General features: G+C 51.2%; 1 protein-coding gene across 5 annotated transcripts in view; it reads right to left on the reverse strand.

Moving 5' to 3' along the window:
• Positions 1-24,708, reverse strand: part of STEAP3 (STEAP3 metalloreductase) — a 102,105-nt gene that overhangs the window by 71,852 nt on the left and 5,545 nt on the right. For 4 of the 5 annotated variants that reach the window (XM_036858422.1, XM_036858421.1, XM_036858417.1 and 1 more), the window contains exons 2-3: positions 2,295-2,794; positions 59-586 (exon numbers count right to left, since the gene is read on the reverse strand). In XM_036858422.1, the coding sequence (XP_036714317.1) occupies positions 59-586; positions 2,295-2,794 (1,028 nt within the window). Of the gene's footprint in view, positions 1-58; positions 587-2,294; positions 2,795-14,425; positions 14,440-24,708 lie in introns of those variants that run through there. The other variant, XM_036858419.1, reaches the window with a different exon arrangement.

A 24,708-nucleotide genomic window follows, 5' to 3' on the forward strand; every position in this document is an offset into this window, starting at 1 on the left:
GCTGCACCCACGGGCACCCCCGACCCTGTGATTGGCGGGAGGCAGGCGAGCGCCGTACCTGCTTGACGGCCAGGTTGACCAGCTCGTAGCGGTGCGAGCGGCGCAGCGGCAGGCAGAAGCTGTAGAGCGCGTGCAGGGCGGCGCAGAAGAAGCTGAGCAGGCCAATCTGCTTGCGGTGCTGCAGCCAGTGGCCCAGCCAGTCGGGGAAGCGGCGGTACTTGGTGCCGCGGCGCAGCTGCAGGGCCGCCGCCACCACGCCGGGCAGGTACACCAGCGACAGCAGCACGTAGGCCACGCAGGGCAGCGTGGTGTTGACCACGGACACAGGCAGCTGGTAGAACTTGTTCTTGCCCTCCTGCAGGTAGGGCTGCAGCACATCGCGGATGAAGTTGTAGGTGTAGAAGAAGACGAAGAGTCCCAGGGCCAGGAGAGCAGGCACCTTCCAGCCTGGGAGGAGGCGCAGGGGCATGGCCTCCACCTCCCGGGCCGAGGCCAGGGACCCCATGTCCACGGGGGTGAAGCCCATGGCCTGCGCCAGCTCCAAGACGGTGCGTTTGGCTTCTGGCTGGTCACTGCAGATGGGCACCTGTGGGGAGGAAGGTGGGGGGGATCAGGTGGGGTCCCCGGAGGGTTGAGTGGGGCCTCGGAGAGGATCTTGGCCAAGCTCCTCACGGAGCAGTGGAGGAAACCGAGGCCCAGCGATCTGCCGGGTAAGGGTACGGCTGGAGCAGAAGGGGGCCCTGAATCCCAGCCCGGGGCCTTTCCTCGGCTCCCTGTGGGCCCCTAGCCTCTGGCCCAGCAATGCCCGCTACTCGAGGAAAACGGCCAACGCTCATCCAACAGTAAGCATGTCGCCCAGTTCATTGCCATCAGCATCCACAAGCAAAATGCCCATCTAGGCAGCCCCCGGGGGCCCTTGGAGTAGGTGCCTCAAAGGACTGTGGCCCGCCCTGGGGGTCGGTCAGCACCTGGGCTTTGCAATATGGCCCAGAAAGTGCAACTGTGGCTGCAGCTCCATCCCTCAGTCCAGAAGTGTCCCCTTTGACCACGTCCTCTGGCCCCTTACAGCCCTCAGCCTCATACACAAGGCCTTCCACAAGCCAGCCCCAGCCTCATGGCCCACTGCTTCCCTCCATGAGCCCCAACGCAGGCCCACTGGTGTCCTCTGATCCCTGAACACCTCTTGGGTGTTCCTGACACCGCTGTGGTCGGGTGGTCTACCAACACTGACTCAGCACCCGCTATGTGCCAGGCGTTACACGTGTGGACCCTCAGCCTCGTCACAAGCCTGCAAGTAGGTACTATTGTCCCCATCTGGGAACATCGTTTGGAACACTGTTCCTCACCTCTGTGCCTCTGCGGGTTGTCCCCTCAGCTTGCAACGCCCTTCCTGTTCCCTGTGCCTGACAACGTGAGGTAGGGCAAAGGCCAAGGCCGATCTCGAAGTCTTCCCCAGCCAGCCTCTAGCTCTGCTCCCTCCCAGGCCCTGCTACCCTACACTCCCCCGCTGTTCCTTGCCTGTCCAAATATAGGAGTCCCAAGATGCAGGCTGCATGGAGGGCCCTCCAGTCAGGGGTGGCTGGGTACCTGTGGGCTCCCCACAGCCTGGCATGGAGCTGGGCAGAGAAGGCATCTGAGCTGGACTCATGGGTGGAAGTTCTCATACACATGTGGAGCCTGGCATGCTTCCCTGAGGCAAGTACAGGTTGCCTCTCGGCATTAAAAACCACCTTGTCTTGGTTAGAACTCCTTTTGCCAACAACAGTATGCAGCAATGGCTGTTTTCTGGAGCCATTTTCCACCCTCAGAAAAACCTGCTGTTGACTATTCTGAGAAATCCACGCAGTTTTTGGAAGTCCTTGGAATAAATGAGATCAAGTTTGGGACATGCCTGCTTCCTTAGGACCTGGCACATGAGTGTGTTACCTTCTTCTTTCTAAGTCCAATCCTAAAAGCAAAATCTCTCCTCTTCTTGACTCCAAATAGTAAAAAGAAAGCCATCAAACTTTTCCTCCTTGTCTTCTTGGAAATCAAATTACCATAGAAAAAAGAACATGATTTCAGGTTCCTATGAACTGGGTTCAAATCCCAGCTCACCAAGCTGTGGGACCTAGTGTAAGTAAGTTCATTAACATCTCTGAGCCTCAGTTTCCTGCTCTGTAAAATGGAACTTTGCAGAGCTGTGAGATGAGCTGAGATAATGTACATAGAGAGCCTGGTACACCAAGGGCCCTCAATGAAAGTTAGCCGTTTACATTTATTGTTATGATGACTGGCATTCCTCCAGCACCTACCTGCCTGTTTCCATCCCTTGGGCCAGACTGCAGGGTCCAGGCAGAGATGACATTGAAGGCCTTGACCACTGTGCAGGCGGGGAAGAGGGAGGCCAGGTACTCAGCATTGGACTCATGGTGCCGAACGTGCTCCTGCTCTGTGGGATTGCTCACGTCCACCAGGATCTTGCCGGCCAGCTGGTCACTGAGACCACATAGTGTGGAGTAGTGTTCCCGGAACATAGCCACGAAGATGACCTCTGGGGACCCCACTGCCTCCTCCTGGAAAGTCACTTGTGCTGCTGAGGGGAACAGCCCAGCCGTGCGTTTGGGGTTGCGGCTCCCCACCACCACGCTGAAGCCGGAGCCCACCAGGCGTGTGGCCAGGGAGCGGGCAAAGTCCCCGCTGCCCAGGATGCCCACTTTGGGAACCTCACTGGGGGCCTCAGCAAGGCTGCCATCACTGTCCACCAGGTGGCAGCTGATGAGTGGCTTGTCCATCTCTCCTGATGTTCTGGTGGCTAGAAGAGAACACAGGAACTTGATGAGTGGAGAGCTTTTGGACTGCCCCTCCTCTTGTGCACTGGAGCTGCACGGGGGTCCAACATTCACCCAACAGGGCTTTATGAGTATTAACATGTGCCAGCACGGGGGCACAAGCTGAACAAGACCCAACCCCTTCCTGAGGCGGACACAGCCTCCAGAAAAGGAGAGGAAAGGACCTCTGCCCGCCACACTCTGCCCTTTGTCCTGAGTTATTTCCTTGGCACAAATTTGCAAGAGTGAGAGTGCTGAGAAAGAAGGGTATGGAATTTCTATGATAAATGCTAGTGACCCAACCTCAGCATCACCGGGTTTATCTGATTACCAGGAAGGGTAGACACGTTCCTGTGCTTGTTTACATTTTGCATTTTGGGATGGTATCTCTGATGCTCTTCCTTAAGTAGATGATGAGCAGCTTAAAGGCAGGGACCTCATCTTATTTGACTTTGGATCTCACCATTTGTCCCAAGGCCTGGCACAGGGCTGGTGTTCAATGTTTGCTGAATGAATGAACAGTGAAATCCTATTCTCTGAGGGTGGGATTGGAGTGGGACATGACAGTGAATGGGGCCCTAAGATTGGGTGGGTGCCCTGGGAGCTCCTTTACTAAGTCTGAGATATGAGGGGACATGGAGGAAACCCTGGACTTGGGCCACGAATTTATAGTAAACTTGGGTGGGAAAATTATTTGTTTTAATGGTCACCAACTTCTAACTGAAAGTTGCTATTTTCTTCAAGTATGAATGTAAGCAGCAACACAGTAGTATTAGCCTACCTGCAAGTTTGTCACCAATAATGACCAATGTCACATCACAAATTTAATTGTCAAAGAACTCTCCAAATACAATTTAAACTCATCAATAATTTAAAATTATGGTAGGTAGAACACTTAAGTACATAAAGCAAATATTAACATATCTGAAGGGAAAATAGACAACATTATAAATAACAGTAGGGGACTTCACTACCACTTTCAACCATGGATGGATCAGACAAAAAAAAAATCAGTATGGAAACATTGAACTTGAACTATACTTTAGACCAAATGAACCTAACAGACATATAGAGAACGTTCTATCCAATAGCAGCACAATACACATTCTCCTCATGTGTCACAGAATATTCTCCAGGACAGAGCATATGTTAGGTCATAAAACACGTCTTAACAATTTTAAAAAGACTGAAATCATATCAGGTATTTTTTCTGACCACAATGGTATGAAACTAGAAATCAATAACAGGAGGAAAATTAGATAATTCACAAATATGTGGAAATTAGTACACTCCTGAACAACCAATGAGCCAAAGAAGAAATCAAAAGGGAAATTTAAAAAAACTATCTGAAACAAGCAAAAACTGAAGTACAACATACCAAAAAGTATGGGATGAAGCAAAAGCAGCTCTAAAAGGAAAGTTTATAGCTTAATGCCAAAATGAAGAAAAAAGAAAGATCTCAAACGACTTAACTTTACACCTCAAGGAACTAGGAAAAGAACAACAAACTAAGTCCAAAGTTAACAGAAGGAAGGATATAACAAAGATCAGAGTGGAAACAATTGAAATAAAGGCTCGAAACACAACAGAAAAAAAAAAAATCAATAAAACTAAGAACTGGTTTTTTGAAAAGATAAAACTGACAAACCTTCAGCTAGATTCACAAAGAAAAAAAAAGACTCAAATAAGATAAAAAAAGAGAGACATTACAACTGATAACACAGAAATACAAAAGATCATGAGACTATTATGAACAATTATATGACAACAAACTGGACAACCCAGAAGAAATGTATAAATTCCTAAAAACATACAATCTACCAAGACTGACTCATGAAGAAATAAAAAATCTGAACAGGCCAGTAATGAGTAAGGAGATTGAATCAGTGATGTAAAAAACTCCCCCAACAAAGAAAGGCCTAGGACTGGGGGGCTTCCCTGGTGAATTCTTCCAAACATTTCATGAAGAGTTAATGCTAATCCTTCTCCCACTCTTCCAAAAAACTGAAGAGGAGGGAACACTTCCAAGCTCATTTTATGAGGCCATCATTACTCTGATACCAAAGACAGATAAAGACACTATAAGAAAAGCAAATTACAGGCCAATATCCCTGATGAACATAGATGCAAAAATCCTCAATGAAACACTAGCAAACTGAATTCAACAGCACATTAAAAGGATCCTACACCATGATCAAAGTGGGGTTTATCTCTGAGATGCAAGGATGGTTCAACGTAAGCAAACCATTAAATGTGATACATCACATTAACAGAAGAGGGACGAAAACAATATGATCATCTCAATAGATGCAGAAAAAAACATTTACCAGAACTGAACATTCTTTCATGATAAAAACTCTCAACAAATCAGATACAGAACTAGGAATGTACTTCAGTATAATAAAGGCCATATATGACAAGCTCACACCTAACATCATACTCAATGATAAGAAGCTGAAAGCTTTTTCCTCTAAGATCAGGAACAACACAAGGGTGCCCACTCTTGCTGCTTCTATTCAACATAGTACTGGAAGTCCTAGCTTGAGCAATCAGACAAGAAAAAGAACAAAGGCATCCAAATTGGTAAGGAAGAAATAAAATTATCTTTGTTTGCAGTTGATGTGATCTTATATATAGAAAACTCTAAAGACTCCACCAAAAAACTGTTACAACTAAGAAATTAATCCAGTAAAGTTGCAGGATACAAAATCAACATACAGGGCTTCCCTGGTGGCGCAGTGGTTAAGAATCTGCCTGCCAATGCAGGGGACACGGGTTCAAGCCCTGGTCTGGGAAGATCCCACATGCCGCGGAGCAACTAAGCGTGTGCGCCACAACTACTGAGCCTGCGCTCTAGAGCCTGCGAGCCACAACTACTGAAGCCCTCATGCCTAGAGCCCGTGCTCCGCAACAAGAGAAGCCACTGCAATGAGAAGCCAGCACACAGCAAGGAAGAGTAGCCCCCACTCACCGCAACTAGAGAAAGCCTGTGCCCAGCAACAAAGACCCAATGCAGCCAAAAAAAAAAAAAAAAAATCAACATACAAAAATCGGCTGTGTTTCTATATACCAACAATTAACTATCTGAAAAAGAAATTAATAAAACAATCCCATTTACGATACCACCAAAAAGAATAAAATACTTCGGAATAAATTTAACCAAGGAGGTGAAAAAGCTGTACACTTAAAACTATGGAACATTGATGAAAGAAATTGAAGAAGACACAAATAAATGGAAAGACATTCAGATTCAAAGCAATCTATATAAAAATTCCAATGGCATTTTTCACAGATATAGAAAAAAAATCCTAAGATTTGTATAGAACCACAAAAGACCCCAAAGAGCTGAAGCAATCTTGAGCAAGAAGAACAAAGCTGGAAGCATCACACTTCCTAATTTCAAATTGTATTACAAAGCTTTAGTAATCAAAGCAATATGGTACTGACATAAAAACAGACATAAACCAATGGAACAGAATAGAGAGCCCAGAAATAAACCCATGCACGTATGGTCAATTAATCTTCAGCACAGGTGCCAAGAATACACAATGGGGAAATGATAGTCCTTCAATAAATGGCATTGGGAAAACTGGACATCCTCATGGAAAAGAATGAAACTGGACCCACATCTCATACCATACACAAACATCAACTCAAAATGGATTCAAGACTTAAACTCAAAAAAAAAAAAAAAAGTAAGACCTGAAACTGTATTACTGTCTTAGAAGAAAACACTGGTCTTGTCAATGACTTGTTTTGGATTTGACACCAAAAGTACAGGCAACAAAAGTAAAAGCAAACAAGTCTAGTCTGACCAAGTCAAACTAAAACGTTTTTGCACAGCAAAGGAAACAATCAACAACATGAAAAGGTAACCTATGGAATGGGAGAAAATATTTGTAAACCATATATCCAATAAGGGGTTAATTTCCAAAATATATAAGGAAATCATACAACTCAATAGTAAAAAACCCAAATAATCCAATTAAAAATGCAAAGGAACTGAACAGACATTTTTCTAAGGAAGACATACAAATGGTCAACAAGTATTATAAAAAGATGCTTAACATCAGTAATCATTAGGAAAATGTAAATCAAAACCTCACACCTTTTAGGATGACTAGTGTCAAAAAGTCAAAAGATAATAAGTGTTGGCACACACTTAGAGAAAAGGGAACTCTTGTGCACTGCTGGTGGGAATGTCAATTTGTACAGCCATTATGGAAAAGAGCATGGCGGCTCCTCAAAATATCAAAAATAGAACTACCATATGATCCAGCAATCCACTACTGGGTATTTACCCAAAGGAAATAAAATCACTATCTTGAAGAGATCTGCGCCCCATGTTTATTGCAGCATAATTCATAGTAGACAAGATATGGAAACAACCTCAGTGTCTGTTGATGGATGACTGGGTAATGAAAATGTGGTGCATACGTACAATGAAATATTATTCAACCTTAAAGAAGAAGGAAATCCTGACATTTGCATCAACATAATGAACCTGGAGGACATTACACTAAGTGGAATAAGCCAAACACAGAGAGACAAATACTGCATGATCCCACTTACATGTGGTTCTGAAAAAGTCAAACTTAGAAGCAGAGAGTAGAAAGAATGGTGACCAGGAGAAATGGGGAGATGTTGGTCAAAGGGTACAAACTTTCAGTTATAAGATGAGAGAGCTAATGAATATTATGGTGACTACAGTTGATAATACTGTATTACATACTTGAAATTTTATAAGAGAGTAGTTCTCAAGTGTTCCCAACACACACAAAAATGGAAACTATGTGAGGTGATGGATATGCTAATTAGCTTTATTGTGGTAGTGATTTCACAATGTATATCAAAATATCACATTGTATACCTTAAATATACACAATTTTATTTGTCTTTCATAACTCAATAAGGGTGGGGGGAAATTAAAAACTAAAATTATAGTATTAGATTTTGTCACTAGATCTTGTTACTTAACATAAAGAATCATGCATGTTACTATTATACGTCTTTTAAAAGTATATTTTAGGGACTGTGTTTCAATATAGTAGGTATTCTTTGTAACCCTATGTAATTTTATGTATGTAAGAAGAGCATTATTCTGAGCAGAAGTTTAGGGGCTTCACCAGCCTATGAGTTCATGGGGGTCCTCGGCATACGAGGGTTGTTAAGAACCCCTGCCTGGAAACCAGTGGAGCTGCAGGGATGGCTTTTTAACACCCTCTTCCCACTTTTCACAGAAGCCTCCTGGTGTGTGCTACACACCGGGTGAGGTGGGAGGCACAAGATCTAACACAAGGGGGCGCAGGGGAACCAGGAGGCTGCGTCCTGGCTCTCCCACGAAGCAGCTGTGTGTCCTTGGACAAGCTCCTGTGCCTCTCTGGGCCCCAGCTTCCACCTTTGTAAATGGAGGTCACAATCTCTGCTCCGAGACGGCAGACAATGCAATCTGAAAAGGCTTTGAAAACTGACCGGGACGTTTTACAAGGGGGCAGCAGCAGCTCCTAGCTATGGGATGGCCACCATGTGCCAGACGCTGCTCTAAGGTGATGTGTGATGCGTGACGAGTTCAGGTGGCACAGAGGGGAAGCGAGGGAAGGAAGAATGGGACGCAGGTCTGTTGGCCTCTGTAGTCTGAACTTCCCCAAGAGTCTTACTTCCCAGATGAAGGACAGTGACCTGTCCAGCAAGTGACAGAGCTGGGACCATGCTGGCTGAGAAGAGAGGGTCAGCGTGGAAGCGGACGCAGTGACCGAGAGTCAGGGACATGTGTTGCTGGCCTGCGTCCGCCAAATACAGGCAACTCCCCTAGCCTCTCACGCCTCTGAAATGGTTTCAGAGCATCGCCCTGTCTCTATCACAGACACCAGGGACCGGCTGAGCTAAGCCCCTTCAGGGTCATTTTTTGGGGGACACACAAATGGAGGGGTCATGACCACACAGACATACAAGCCCCAGCCGGGGCCTCCACGCTGCTCGGGCCAGGCTGACTGTGGGCTCAGACGGGGATTGCCACTCCCTGAAAAATGGGAAAGAGCGTTTTCTGCCTGGCCTGGGTACAGGATATTTTTCCAAGTGGTGATGATCTGTGCTTTGTAGATGCAAATGGGCCTCCCGAGGATCCCCAGGGCCCAGGCTTAGTGTCATGTGTCCGTGGGCTGCTTTAGCACCCGACTTACAGTTGGCCTGGGTCGAGAGCCAGCTCCGGAGTCCGTCTGCCTGGGTTCTAATTCTCGCTCTGCCACCTTGGGCCTGTCAGTGCCTCAGTTCCCCAGCTATAAATGGGAGAGATCACAGTTCCTTCCTGACGGGGAGGTTGTAGGAATGAAGCCAGTGTGGGTAAAGCACTCGGGACAGTGCTCTCTCGGTACGTAGTAAGTACTGGGTGGGTGGCTGGCGGTGACGAAGCAGACACTGGCTGCCAGCACTGTCCCAGCAGCAGGGATGTGGCAAAGGAAGGATGGAGAGACCCTGTCAGCACCTCTGCAGCCCTGGGGGAAGAGGGGCGAGCGGTGACAGGGGCTTTGCAGGTGGCCTCAGACTCCCAGGCCAGCGCCGGGGGGAATTTGGGCCAAGATAACTGTAAATCCCTCCCTGGGGACTCCCGCCTTCCCTATGGGTCAGTCATGCCTGGGACAGATACACCCCAGGGCTTTCCCCAGTCCCTGCCTCAGCCACCTGGAGACACCAGTCCTGGGGCAGGTTTTGTCCCTACGGGGAGGGAGAGTCACCACGCTGAGGCCTTCAGGTCGTCTTCACATTTGCTAGCAATTTGGAGGATCCCAGGCAGATCCCCTCCTGGACGGAAGCCTCTCCTCCGGCTTTGCTGTCTCTCTCCTCCCTCCCATCTCCTGGGCAACTACCACGTGCTGAACACTCTTAGGAGCATACGGGTGAGCAAGACGTGCTCCCCACTTCCGGATGGCTTATAATCGTGTGCATGTTGGGCGGTGTGTCCACCGTGAGTGGATGCGGGGAAGGAAGGGATGGGACTGCCAAAGGGGCAGCCAAGGAGGGCTTCGCGGCACACCCAGCATCTGCTGGTCCTTGCAGAGCCCCGAATGATTTACAGCCTCCCAGCAAACCTGAACCAGCCCAACGAGAAAGTCAAAAAGAGACCTGGACTTTGCATCCTGTCCTTGTTTATCTCGAGACTTAGCATCACGACGCGGGGAGGAAGTGTTCGGGGCTGGCACTCAAGGCTCACTGCTGAGAACCTCATTCGGTCCCCTTTGGGGGACCCCAGACGAGGCAGCTGCAGCAGAGGCAAGCCAAGGGCACGGGCCTGGTGGCCTGGGGCTGGTCCCAGCTTTGCCCCAAACTGGCCCTGGGACATGGGAGCCTCTGGGGACCTATTAAACATCCCAGACTTACGGTCCTAAGGGGCCCTGCTTTTAGCCGCAGGGTAAATGGAAATTAAACGTAAAGCACCTCTAAAGCGCTCTCGCCACCAAAATTCGATCCTTGGGACAGGAAAGCGCCAGGTTGTAACGCCTCCTTCCCCTCCAGCTCTGACGCAGGGACACAGCCCCCTGGGCAGAGGTGCTGGGTTCTAATCATAGCCACGCCCATCACTCCCTACCCAGGTGCCTCTGCACCTTAGTCCCCTCACGTTTAAAACGGGGACACGAATTGTACCTCTTCCATGCCCTGTTGTGAGGATGAAACTAGTTAACGAGAGCTCAGAGCCACCTTTTCTGGCTGGTGCTCTGTGTACACGTGCATGTGTGTGTGTGTGTGTGTGTACGTGTGTGTGTGTGTGTGCGCGTGCGTGTGTATTCTCTGAAGTGCTTCACGGGCCTTTCAGAATTCCTCCACGCTCCCGGTGCCCAGCACAAGGCCTGCTGCTGGCGTGATGCTGGCGAGGGTAGGACAGGTGGTAGAGTCCTGGAGGCCCCAAAGGTCCAGCAGAGCCCCTGTTGCCTGTCTATGTGGCCCAAAGGTGAGAGTGCCTAATCCTGGCCGGGCCCTGGCTCACTGGCTGTTCTATTTACAGATCTGGGGGTGGGGGGAGGGATCCACAGCCGCTGGGCCGGGGGGGCCTGCACACACAGACCTGCCCGTTGCCCCCTCCCAGGTTGCAGACAGAGCAGCACGAAGGCCCCGGTGTGCAGGCGCCGGCACCAGCTACGGTTCCCAGCCCCTCGGGGTCTCTGCCCGGCCTGCCCGGTCTCGCCTCCTTCCCGGCAGGGCCCCGACATGGGCTGTTTGGGGCTGGGAGCCACGCCTGGCCCACAGGCCTACCCGCCGGCTCCCGTCCGCTCTTGGGCAGGCCGGTGGGCCAGGCGTGGCCCCCAGGCACGTGGCAGGCAGGGCGTGGACAAGCCCGCAGCCTGTTCTGCAAGGGCAGCGCGCAGCCCCTCAGACCCCAGTGGCCGGAGCAGGCCGCGGCCGGGAAGGGGTCACCGTGGAGGTGGGTGTGGGTGGGTGGCGGCGGGGTGACCAGCTGGGCACCCGGCGGCCGGATGGTCTACAAGCCAGCTGGGGTGCCGCCCACCCCCTCCCAGCCAGAGGCTGACTTCGCACTTCTGGCCTCGGGGACTGAGAGGGGAATATGGCACAGTTCCTGTCTCACGCAGCCCACAGTTACCTTCAAACTTTAGTCTTAGATTTTAACATTAAATCTGGGGGGACACATTCCTACTACTGCTCTATTTATTTATAAATATATTTAAATATGACTGGTGCACTATAATGTTATATACAGAATAAATCATATATAAACAAATATAAATGTAAAGAGATAAGGCTAAAATTTAAACACAGATAGAAGCTCTGAGTTTTCTTCCTGCTCCCAGGGATGATCCCTTACCATCCCTGGGGAGGTCCACACCCTCCTAGACACCTGGGTCCCCGCGGAGTGACAGGCGCAAGACGCAATTGAACAAGGTCTCCTGAGAGAGGACGCTGCCTTCAGGCAGGGCAGCTGGGCGGCTTCCTGCAGGAGGTGAGCCTGAGCTGAGCCTGGAAGGATGTGAGAGTGAGCCTGGAAAAGCCTTCTAGAAGGAAGAGCCTGTGTGAGCAAAGGCCCAGGGGCCGAACAGCAGGTGTCTACGGACAGCTTGCGGCCCCGGGGGCAAACTGGAGTGCGCCTACAGCCAGCACCCGGGAGTTGGCAAGCCATAAATGAAAACACAAATTCTTGCCCAGAATTCTTTTTTAAACCTAAAAATTATAGGGATGAAAAGAGTATGGATCCGAGAGGCTGAAACTCTGGGTTCTGTCCCGATGATTTCCTCACCAGTAGACACGGGACAGGTTACATCTTCCCTCTAGCTTCATCTGTAAAACGACCGAGGGCTGCCCGGCTTCGCTCAGTGGGCAGTTAAGGGCCTGGGGCTTTGCCTGTGGTTGGGGGCTTCCCCGGGTCCTTTGCCTGTTGGCTTCTCTGTGCACCCCTGCGCCGCCCCACTCCCAGTCAGCTTTGGGAGGGTAGATAGAGATCACCATGCTTGTTCCACAGCCCGACACGAAAACCCAGCTCTGTGCCTGGCACATTGCAGAAGTTCCATGCATATTTGTGACCAGAGATACACATCACGGGAGCTTACAGCTTCAAAACTTACTCTATTCTGTCCTTTGGGGGAAGAAATCCTTCCAAAATGCAGTGCATATTTCAAGAGAAGGCAGTCAGGTCCTCTCCCAGAACCCAGAGATCAACCCGAGCTGCAAGAAGGGATGTTCTTGAGTCTCGTCTTGTTTTTATAGGACTGTTTTATAGCCTTATATCCTCCCTCATTGTCAGGATATTTATCACAGCTGTCAGCCTGCTTGCCTCTTAATTAAAGCCCTCCCAGGTCCTGCTCATCTGCTGTGGACAAGAAATACAGATAACACACTATCAAGAGAGCGAAAAGACAACCCACCGAATGGGAGACCGATTTTGCAAATCATACATCTGATAAGGGACTTGTTTCTAAATATATAAAGAACTCTTACAACTCAATATTAAAAAGAGAACCTATATAAAAATGGGCAAAGGATTTGAGTAGACATTTCTCCAAAGATATACTAGCTGTCAATAAGCACATAGAAAGATGCTCAACATAATAGCCCCCAGGGAAACGCAAATTAAAACCATGAGATACCTCTTCACACCCACTAGGATGGCTTAATCAAAACAAGACAGAGAAAATAAGTGTTGGTGAGGATGTAGAGAAATCAGAACCCTCATCCACTGCTAGTGGGAAAGTAAAATGGTGTAGCCACTAGGGAAAAAGAGTCTGGAAGTTCCTCAAAAAGTTAAACACAGAGTTTCTATATGCCCCAGCAATCCCACTCCTAGGAACATATATAACCTAGAGAAATGAAAGCATATGTACACACAAAAATATTTGCACCAATGTTCCTAGTAGCACATTCACAATACCCAAAGAGTGGAAACAACACGATGACCATCAACGGACGGATGCCTAAACAAAATGTGGTTTATGCACACAATAGAATAATATTCAGTAATGAAAAGGAATGAGGTACTGATACATGCTACAACATGATGAACCCTGAAAATATTATGTTAAATGAAAGGAGCCAGTCACAAAAGGTCACATATTGTATGATTCCATTTATAAGAAATGCCTAGAAATAGGCAAATCTATAGAGACAGAAAGTAGATGAGAGGCTGCCAGGGCCTAAGGGGAGGAGTGGGTGGGGAAAATGGTACAGGGTTTCTTTTTTGGCATGATGAAAATGTTCTAAAATTGACTGTAGTGATGGTTGTACAGCTCTGTGCATACACTAAAAACCACTGGTTCTTTACTTTAAATGGATGAATTATATAGTATGTGAATTATAGCTCAATAATGTTGTTACAAAAAAGCTGAGATACCACACAGCCTGTTATGACTGTGTGTAAACTAAGAATAAACGTGCTTTGGTGAGAGTTTAAGGACTCTTCAGTGAACTTAATGCGTGAATTTTGTGACATCAATGCTGGTGATTCTGCAACCTTCCAAAGTTATTTCCTAGCTGTTTTCCAAAATCTGAGGTTTCTAAGCCCCAGGACCTCTAGCAAAGTGAGGCTTATGTTGGTGTAGGGGAGATGGTACCATGGGTTAAACAGCCCTCTTGGCTACTGAGTGGGCCCTGCAGCTTTTGCCCACACAGCTACTTCTCTGCACTCCACCCCATGCCAGCAGACAGCTGTTCCAGAGCCACACTGGACGGCATGCGAGGAAGGGTACTGAGGCCTGAGGCCCACCCTCCCAGCTCCCAGGGTGGGTCAGTGAATAGGACAGATGTGTTCCGGTGACAGAGGACTGGGAGGAATCATCTGCTACTCATCCAAGTGGCTGAGGGTTTATATAAAGACATACGGCTGGAAACTGGCACACAACGGCAAATCTGCTTGCATTAGGTCCAATCCATTCGTCTTCCCCCACCAAACTCATTCCCTCCTTAATTAGGCAGAAGATCAGCTGCCGAGAGCCATCGTTGGTCATTGGGAGCTTGCCCAGCAGAATGTGGTCTCAGGAAAACATCTGGATGTTGTGGATTTACTCAGGATCAGACGCCTTCGTAAACTGCGAGATAGGCCAGCAAGAACACAGGCAGCTATGGGGTCATATTTCAGCTGCGCCACATATTAGCCGGGTGGCTTTGGCAAGTCACTTTACCTCTCTGAGCCTCAGTTTCCTCATCTGTACAATGGAGTGATGTTTGTTACCTGAATGAAATGTAGTAAGGATTATATGAGATAAGTCAAGTGCCACGGTCTGAGCCTGTTAAAGTCACACAATTTTCATGATGTTCCTTTCTGCCTAGGATTTTTAAAAACCTTTGGTCTGTGTAAAGCATAAATGGAAGCACCTGAATCAATACAGGGTGTTCTCTGCTGAATGGAAAAATTTACTCTAAAATTTTCTAAAAATAAGCTCTGAGATAATGGTCTGGAGATCTGCACACATTTCTCACCAAGACTCTTCGGGACTCAGGAAGAGGTAAGAAGAGGGGGGCAGTAGAGCAGGGAGGGGTAGAGTAGGGAGAGGTTGGCGGTCAGGGGCAGGGCACCAGGGCGGTCTGGGACCGGGCAGTGAGCCCTCTAGGGGTTGCTAGTCCCAACATCGGGCCCCCTGCCAGGGATGGCCCTCATGCCACGGCGGTCCCCAGGCCACCCTCCCTCACCAGCATCCCCAGCTCCTGGATCAAACCCTACTAGCTGCCTCTCTGCCTTCACACCCCTTGAGAACAGCCCTTTCCCACTGACGGTACTTCTCTCTTTCCTGCCTGTCTCCTCCCCGGACTCCAAGTTCCTTGAGGGCGAGAACAGAGTGAAACTCACTTCTGTAAGCCCAGCACTTAGTCCAGTGCCATTAGGTCAAGCCTGAGCTACACTGGAGTCAGCTGGCGGGCCTGTTAAAACATGCTGCTGGGCTGCATCTCCAGGATTTCTGATGCTGCCGGTCACAGGACCCCCGGCTGAAAATCACTGCAGTGGACGCTCACAAAAGGTCTATGTGAGGGGTGAGTGAGTTAACGAATCACTTGCATGTAAGAACCACTCCAGATCTGACTTTTCCCTTGAATTCTTATAGTCGGGCCCAGCTCTCCATAAAGCCCTCCCTGACCCACAGGGCCCCTGGTATCTCTCCTCATGTTCCTCTTGGTCTTGAGGGTCAGGTGTGTGTGCCCCATTCCTGCACGCCCCTTGGCCTCCCAAAGCTGGCTCCTTCTGGTAAGGAGAAGGTGGTCCAGGCCATGGCGGCATTGCCCACTCAGCCAATGAGGCAAACCCTCCAGGAGAACCGCTCCCACGGTCCCCTCCCCTCCTGTACGTGGGTCACCAGGCCCACTGCAGGCTGAGGGTGAAGAGAGTAGTGGAACTGGGAGACCACACAGATCCTGGGGACCCAGGAGCCCCCAACACAACAACTGGGGTGATCTTCCCAGAGTACGAGTTTCCTGGATGACCTAGAATTCAGATGGCCTGACACCATATTCATGACTTTCTTTCACTAAGAGTTAATAGCCAGGCCTGGAGCAAGTCTCACCGGCACAGTTCGTTACTACCCACCGTCAGCACAGAGGCAGGAGGGGGGTCAGTGCCGGTTGCGAGGGGGAGGGAGTCGGTGGTCAGCGCCCAGACCAGGGGCGCAAAGCGGGAAGATGCTAGGGTCCCCAGGCTGCACAACCCCAGGGGCGTGATTTACATCGTGATCCGTGTGAACAGGGCCCTCTGGAGTGGTACAGTGCACAGCCTGCACGGTTTTATGCAAAGCTTGGTCCTGCCAATTCTCGTCTGAAAAATGTCCTCATTTGTTATTCCCTGAGTCCCCACTGTGTACCCAGCAGGTGTTCTGGCAGGTGGCTAGAAGACGGCTTGTCCTCTTGGGGCTCTTTGGGGAAAGGCCAGCTACACCCCGCAGCCAAGAGAAAAGTGCTCGAAAGAGGGCGTGCCCAGCTCTGCGGCAGCCAGGGAGGAACGCCTGTCTCTGCCCAGGGAGGTCAGGGCGCTGGCATGTGGAGGCACCCAGCTCCCTATGGACCCCTTAATCCCGCCCGGCTAGAGGCTATCGGCGGTGGCAGCTGAATCTGCAGCCTCAGCACCTGGGCTTGGGTGGCTTCTTGCTTTCCAGGGACACCTGCTGCTGCAACCCCTGGGGCCAGATGGGTCTTGTGGGCTGTTGGCTGTCCCCACCTTCCCCCTTGCCGCGGTGTAAATCTGCGGATTCAGCAAGGGGCCCCCTGCTCCTGGGGAGGCTGGAGGACGGGAAAGGGGCAGAGGCAGGCGGCCAAGCCAGAGAGAGGCAGCTCCCGGGGCTCCTGCCTCACGCGGCCACTTTCTTGGGTTGGGGTGCATGCTTCCCAGCTTTGCCCCGCTGATGGGCCACCTCGGGGGCACCCTCCCCTGACCCTCCGTGGCCTCTTCCTGCGCACTCCTGTCACATTACCATCGACTGCACACACCGGTTCACTCATCTGTCACCCCACCAGGCTGGGGGCCACTTCCGACTCATTTCTGTGTCTCTAGCATCCAGCCCGGGGCCTGGCACCATGTAGGTGCTCAGTTAATGCTTGTGGCTCGAATGACTTAACTGCTAGATTCCGTGCCTGAGGGCAGAGTGCGCTTGAGTGCGTCTGTTCTCCCCAGAACCTAGCTGGAGCCCTCCCGCACCCAGTGGGGGTTCAATCACACAGTGCGTTTCGAACCCCTCCGGTAGCCTGGCCGTACTGTTAGAACTGGCCAGACATTTCGCTATCTGATGAACTTTGTAACACAGAAGACCAATGCGCAGCTGTGCTTAAACACTGCAAGTAAACAGAATAACACAAATGCAGCTTAGTTCGTGCAACTCTGGCAAAGGTAGGAAACCAAACCCCGTATCTGAGGCACATCAGGGGGCAGCCTGGTAGGTGCATACCCAGGGAAGGAGGCTTTTTTCCGGCTCAAGTCATAGATTTAATCTCTGTGCCTGGAAAGTCCTTTTCCTCCGAAGGACAAAATTCAAGGTGCAGCAGAAAGGCCACTCCTCTGTGAAGTCCTTACCCTACCTCCTCTTCGAGGCAGGATGAATGTCCCTCCCCTAGTCCCCTTGGCTCTCTGCAGCACAGGTAACAGGATGGAACCAGCACACAATGGTAGGTACTTTCCTTAGTACCTACTTGGACTTAGAGGTCCAAGGGGTGGATGGCGGTGAGGTCCCTAGCCCCCTTTAATCTCCGTCACCCCTCCCCATGTGCTAATGTTACTATGAAAACTAATACCCTTGGTATGAATAATTCACATTTCCCAGTCAGGTAAAGTGAATAACACCTCCTACAAAATCGTTCCCATTTTACAGATCTGAAACAAACAATCCAAGTAAAAAGCCGGCTACTTGCTATGCAAATAGAAGCAGCTTTCAGGGAAGTCCCCTGGTTCCCCCTTCCCTCCACATGACTGCCCCTGAAGCCACATCATGTAGAAATCCCGGGCCTCCCCCGGGGCTGTGAGGTCCGTCCACCCTCCCCTACCGGGATGCAGCCGGGAGGTCACATTCCAGCACCCAACAAGTGCCTGGCACCTGCCACATCAACAACGATCAAGAGTCAAAGAAGAGAACTTACTGTGAGGCGAGGCCCGACTCAAATGGTGGGGAGACTGACTGTGGACTTGTACACGCAGGGTATTATTACTCCCATTTTACAGATGAGAAAACTGAGGTTGAGGCCCCACAGTTGGCTCTTGCCCTAGTCCAGTCCCTGCATTCAAGCTGCCTCCAGGGCAGTGAGGCTGGGCAGCTCGTGGCCGTGGGCATGAGTCATAGCCGGTTACCTGGTCTACATGGGGCTCTGAGGTGGTCTTGGCTTCCTCTCAGCTCTGCCTCTGCCCTGCTGAGCTGCCCAAACTCATACCCAGCCTCTCGTTCTCAGGCTGTTCCTGCAAATCTGGGGCTGCCCTCTTCTCCTAGATTCTAAACCACGGCAGCGCAGGCCCTCCCTCGCAGATCTCAGGTTAATGGGTCCAGGGGGCAAGAAGGAGGTGCTACCTGAGTCCAGGTGCCCCTCACACCCCCCGCCCCGACAGTTCACTTGAGGGGAGACAGCATAGAAGATGCCAGTCTCAAATCCAGGTTTAAAAGCTGGGTCATAGCCACACACATCTTAATTGGTGCATTTCTATTTTCTCTGTGGGCATTTTGCCTTTCTGACGGACTCCTACAAACATTTTACTGTTACATTTCTTGTAATACTGCCTGGAATCGTTATTCAGACATCATTAAAAAATCATTATCGTTTTAAAAGGAAGGCTGACAAGCTCCTACAAAAGAGAATACAAAAAGCACGGGTGCGTGCACACACACTCATACAAGCCTGTACACACACAAATAACACACATGTGCAAGTTTGGTTGGACAGAAAAGAGAGGTTTATCACCACACCGCTTGCAAAATAGAAGTGGATGAATAATTTATAGGGCTTTTTACAGACATTTAGAGTTTTGAAACATTCTAGAAAAATCCGGTTTGATTACTTAACACCAGTCGTTCTCTGATAAACCAACCCAGAAGTGGTTACCAATAAGTAAAATTTACGGTTCCCAAATGGACCTGCCTTCCACAGAAACACATCATAAACATTAACCCTTTTTTTTTTTTGTAACACACCAGAACCCGCAAAGCTGTTGCTCTCATTAACTGAAGGCACTGTGTGTGATAAATCCTTAAACCCCTTATTTTGAAAAGGTTCCTGACTTAATGTGCAGATGAGAAGATTCCCCATTTTGGCAAGAGCTTCACCAGACTGTGCTCTTTGGTGCCAGCTGCCGAACGGGGGCTCCCTGCGGTGCCGGGGTACACTTCAGCAGGCCAGGGGTTCGTGGGGCTGGAGGGAGGAACCCACACCCTGCCCAGGCCACCCTGGCTCTAACCAGACTCACCAACGACAGGCTGACGTGAGGGGCTGAAGCACGGGTCCCTTGACAGCCCCACTGTGATCTGCCTACCCGTTCTTGCTGGGGTCTCCCCCTGACCTGCGAGCAACCTGACTTTGGTTTTGAAGACAGGCAGATGCTCAGAACCAGATGCGTGGGACCTGCCACGGGCGTGGGACCCGCCACGGGCCAGGCTGCCGGCCCCCTCAGCCTGCACTCCAGTTCCTGGCTGCGGGGAGTGGACGGGGTCGTGACTGATGCCCGGTTTCAGAGTGCACTGCGGGAGAGCGGCTCTGTCTTGATACTTCCTGTTTAGGGAGGAAACCTCACTGGTGGTAATTAGTGGCTCAGAGTCAAGTCTCTTTGCTACAGGAACTGAGGCAGGACAGCCAGCAGAACCCAGGATACAGAAAATGAATAAACGTCATCCATTGCAGGGCAGATTGCCTCACCACAGGGCTGTGTGTATGTGTGTGTGTGTGAGAGAGAGAGGGAGGGAAGGAGAAAGAGAAAGAGAGGGGCACCTTTACTTCTCGGATACAAAGCCAAACGTAATGGCTGCAGAAAATGGCAATTTACCAGTTGCTGGGTGGGTAATGCATTGCAATCACTGTGGCTGTCATTGGCTTAGTGATAATTCTCGTTACATTTTGTGCCAACAAAGGCTTCACAGTCGTCTTTACTTGCTAAGTCAGCGCCCACGGTGGGGAGAAAGACAGACAGACAGAAGGACCCACAGAAAGACAACCTGTTCGGAGGGCAAAGCACGGATGGGGCGGGCCTGCCGGTGCCGGTGACCCTGCTCTGCCAGCGACCCTGGAGGCCACACCAACAGCACAGAGGGAGGCCAGAGGTTTGGAGGCTTTCGTATCATTGAAGTAAATCATGCCAAGTTCAGTCTTACGACAGGTGTATTTGATTGTTTTCAACTTGTTGGAAAACTGGTGATCTTGGGAAACTAGCTCTGAGTAACCCTGGGCATCTGGGCCTTTGGTGACCAGAATACATCACCCTGGGCTCCTGACAGGTTTACTTTTATTACCAGCAACAGATCAGGGCCTGCACGGCTCTCTGCTGTGGCTCCTATGTCTTGTCACTTCTACTCGAGTGCACCCGCCTGCGGGCAGGGGCATTCTGGCATCTTCTGTAGTCCAGCCTAGGCCAGCACGTGCAGACTGACTTTCCCCTGCTCAGCCCACCTGCCTCCTTTCAGTCCCCGCTGCTCCCCACTTCGGCCGGTGCTGCCACCTCCACCTGAAGTCTTGAAAGCCTCCTGGCCATCCAAACGCCCCTTCCCTAAAGACCCAGCCTGAGCCCTTGGGCCTGCCAGGTATCACCCAGCCCCCCAGAGCCCTGCAACCATCTCCCCCGCTCTGAATACAGAGGCAGCTGTTCAGGTGGGAGATCTAGTTAGACAGACCTAGGTGTGAATTCAGGTTTGGCCACGTACCAGCAGTGTGACCTTGGGCAGGCTGTTTTCCTTCTCTGTTCTGATGGTTAAGTGAAACTGAACATGAAAGCCCCAAACCCACATCTTAGCATTGCTCTTACTTATGCATGTCCTGCGTTCCACCGTGGGCCACCGGCCACAGGCAGCCCTGGCCTCTTCTCCCTCTGCCGCCTGGTAGCATTTTGTACCCTCACTCAGCTTCCCAATTGACTACAAGCTCCCTGAGGGCTCTCCACTCCTGTGTACCTACCCAGCCCCACGCATCGTGCTCTGCTCAGTGAGACTGGTGGATGCCTGGGGGCTGGGGGCGCTCAGGCAGTGCTCCCGAACAGTGAACACCAAATCGCCCAGGAGTTTCGGCAGTGGGCTTCTGGGCAGCTCCACGCGTGGAGCCGCTGCCTGATGCAGTAGTTGGGGTGGGCTCAGCACGCTCTGTTCCCATCAGGGCTACCGGGTGGTCTCCTATTCCCCTGGAGAAGCTGCACAGTCAGGAAACCGCACTTCCTTCTGAAAGCAAACCCGCCAGGTATGAGCAGACAGGAGGTCCAGGCACACCCCCATGGCTCCAGCTGTGATGCCCTGTCCCCTGGGGTTCTCCCTGAGCTCCCCCCAATCTTGGGATGCCCCCTCTCCCCTCGCTTGCCACACACAGCCACGCCAGATCAGAATGTTCAAGAAGAGTTGTAGCCAGAGTTACGGGAGGACAGAAGGCAGCCAAGCCAGAACTTACAGAGCAGTCAGGTCTCCAGCCTCCAGCCTTCTAATCCAGCAACCCCAGGAGGGCAGGGCTTTCCCGGATGGAGTTCCCTGAACCCCCATCACAACCCTCGGCCACCTGGCCCGGCACGTCTGGCTTTCTTCCCTTCCAGTTCCAGGCGCCACCTGACTTCCGGCCAGAGCGGAGCCATCTCCGCAGACCAGCCGCAAAGGGCGTGCTCTGACCTCCAGCGGCGGCGGCTCAGGCCCACACCCACTTCGGGGCTGGTTCGCTGGACCCTGCCCCACCGCGTCCGGTGCATTACCGCATTACCGACCCATGTACACGTCCGACTGGGCGCCCGGGCTCAGCACAGGCCCCCTGGATCCCAAAAGGCCCGTCTGGGTGGCCCCACAGGCCCTGTGTTTGGCCATCCTGTCTTTGTGCAGTCTCCCCCTGGAGGGCCCGTCTCACAGGGCCACCCGAAGCCCCCTAACAGCCTCAGCTGCGAGCCCTGAGTCATTCAGCTTCAGAGAGACCTTCACCCCGACTGCAGGGCATGCTGTCACCCTCCCAAGCCCGCCAGTCAAATCACAGGCCTACCCTTCCCACAGCCTGACGGCCACCATAAGCATCGGATGCTACAGTAACGGGAACGGTCTTCCCGTCACAGACCCGGCACACCGGCTCCGGGAAGCCAGCTGTCTACACATGAACCAAGAAAGCTTGGGCCCACTCCCCGTGGAAAGCTTAGGAAGCCCACTCACCAGTCCCTAAATTCCTCTACATTTACCTGTGACTGATTTGATAGTCTTGGGGCTGCATTTTTCACAGTTTGATCTCCTAATCGGAGAGCTCCAAAAGGCTTAAATATGTGCTGTGCTCCGACCCCACCTGGCTCTCATTAAACAGAAGACGGAGCAAGGAGTAAGTTACTGCCTGATTGCAGGACAATTAGCGCTCACCCGCTGCACGTTCTGCCCGGTGACTACGGTGACAGATGAGGACAGACTGATTGGAAAGAGTAATTCTCTAGTGACAGTGTTCCACACCTGAGGAGGAGGGAAACAGTTTGCTCTGGGTTGAAGTGAGAAGGCAGGGGTTTAGGATCCTGCATAAATTAGCAGCCGCCGATCCCACCCTGACAGCAGGCACAGTGGTCAATACCTCCAAGCTAGGCGGGAGCCGTCTCCGCTTTGGAATCCTGACTTGCATTAGCTGTGGGACCTGGGCCTCAGCTGCCCCACTTGTATTCAGAAATAAGCGGAGGGTGTGGGTTTTCGTGGGATGATAAATGACAACCGACACTCATCCTGCCAGAAGTGGGACTCAGCCAGGTCCCGAGTGCCCGGCACCAAGTTAGTGCTCAGTAAATGTTGAAAGAATAAACGATGAGGCCGAATTTGGACAAGCATAGAGTTCGTGGTTAGGAGCACAAATTTGGGCTCAAAAGAATGGAGTCTCCTGTGTTCTTGGGAGAGTTATGTGGCTGGGAGAACAGCACTGTGTACTTCATAAGAGAGCCGGAAGGTTTGAGTGTGCTCACACACATAACACACTTGGCACGTGGGAAGCTGGACATTCAGTGATGATGACAATTGCCATTCGAGGTATGAAGGAAGAGGTGCTCGTGGCACGCCAAGGATGTGAAGGGCTGACATGCGGAGGTCTGGGAACAGCGGGTCAGGCTGGACGGGTAGGTGGGTCCAGCTGCAGGGAGCAGACAGGAGGAAGTGACCCTTGCAAATCACCTAGAGTGCCCTGTCCCCCCAACCCTTGCCTCCCCACCTCCAAGTTCTGTAATCTCCACAGCTCCTAAATTGAGGCCTGGGCCCCGAGGTCAGGCCTGCAACAGAGAAGGGGAGCATGGAGGCCGTGCTCTCGTGAGCCGAGGGATTCAGAGTGGAAGAGCGATGAGCCTGGAAGGTCCCCAGCTGACTTTAACACAAACTCTGGGGGGAGGGGGAGGGACCTGATATTTACTGCACTCCTAAAACCCAGCACTTCACACAGTCACATCCACGCCCACCCCCAGCAGGCATTATGGTTCCTGTTTTACAGGAAGATTATGTCCCAAGCCCTTAGCAAGGTTTTATAGACGAAGCAGGTTCAGAGAACTGAGGACTTGGCCAAGGCCACATGGTAAAGAGCTGTGATTCAGACTTGGGGGTCCACCTGACTGCAAAGCCAGGCGCCCTCCCCTGCAGTCAGCCTCTCCACTGCTCAGGTGTGCAGCTTGGGCTTCAGTCCTTAAATTTCCCTTTTTAACTACGTGAAGCCCTGCCCAATACTCTGAGACGTCCAGCGAGGGAAGGGCCCTGAGTTAAGGACAGGAAACTTGAAGGGGAGAGGAATTTACCCGTTTGGCATCTCTAGGCTGGAGAGGGCACACCTATGGTCCCAGTGTGGCCAGGCTTGGTCCTGGGGAGCTCAGCAGGCTTGGGGCTGGCTGTCCAACCCTCCAGTGAACAGGTGGCCTGGCCTGAGCTCCCTGCGAGCTCTGAGGCCAGGGTCGCCCCATGCCAACTCCAGGCCTGGCTGAGGCTACCTGTCTACCATTCAAGGCCTCCTTTGGGAAAACCTTTCTACCCCAGTGATAGCCCCTGCCCCACTACGTCCATTCATCCATCAGACATTGATTAAACACCTGCTCCCAGGTGACCCCTCTGCCAGCCACTGGGGATAGAGTGGGAATGGAGGTGAGTTAGATACAGTCCCAGCCCTCCAGGCACTGCTGACCGGATGCAGGAGGGGTTCACTCTGCAGAACTGGATTCAGCCAGCTGTGGGTAGGACCTAGGCATCTGTTTTTTTTTTTTTTAAGAAACCATGCGGGTGACTGAAGGGGCACACCCAGGTGAGCCTCTTTGGTCCTGTGGATATTCTGGCCCCCAGTACTGCATTCTTCAGGCTGCCACAATCCTCTGAGAACACGGCCTGTCTCTTCTCCCACTAGTAGGCTCCTCTGGGCTCTCAAGTCAGATAAATCTGCGTACAAATCCTACTTTTGCAACTTGCTACCCGTGTATCCTTGCAAAATACCCATGCTCTCTGAGGCTCAGTTTCCCCGTCTTAAATGAGATACTTGGTGCCTTCCTACGCTGAGGATTAACTGGGATATTGTGCGCAAAGCAAGATGTCTGGCACAGATAAATGCACAATAAATGTCTGCTATTAATTATATCATCACTGCACTCTGATGGACAGAAATATTTCCCTGTGGGTATCTCCAGAATCCCTGCTTCTGGAGCCTGAGAGGCGGCCCCGGAAACCTGCGAGGCCTCTCCGCGGAGTCCTCTGCCAGGGCTCCCAACGAGACCTGTCTGCATATTCCCCGTGGACCCAGCCTCCTGGCCCTCAAAGGAAATATTAGCTTGTCGTACCCTCCCCTTCATCTATCC

The sequence above is a fragment of the Balaenoptera musculus genome, chromosome 7 (genome assembly GCF_009873245.2).
Source record: "Balaenoptera musculus isolate JJ_BM4_2016_0621 chromosome 7, mBalMus1.pri.v3, whole genome shotgun sequence".
Classification (NCBI taxonomy): domain Eukaryota; kingdom Metazoa; phylum Chordata; class Mammalia; order Artiodactyla; family Balaenopteridae; genus Balaenoptera; species Balaenoptera musculus.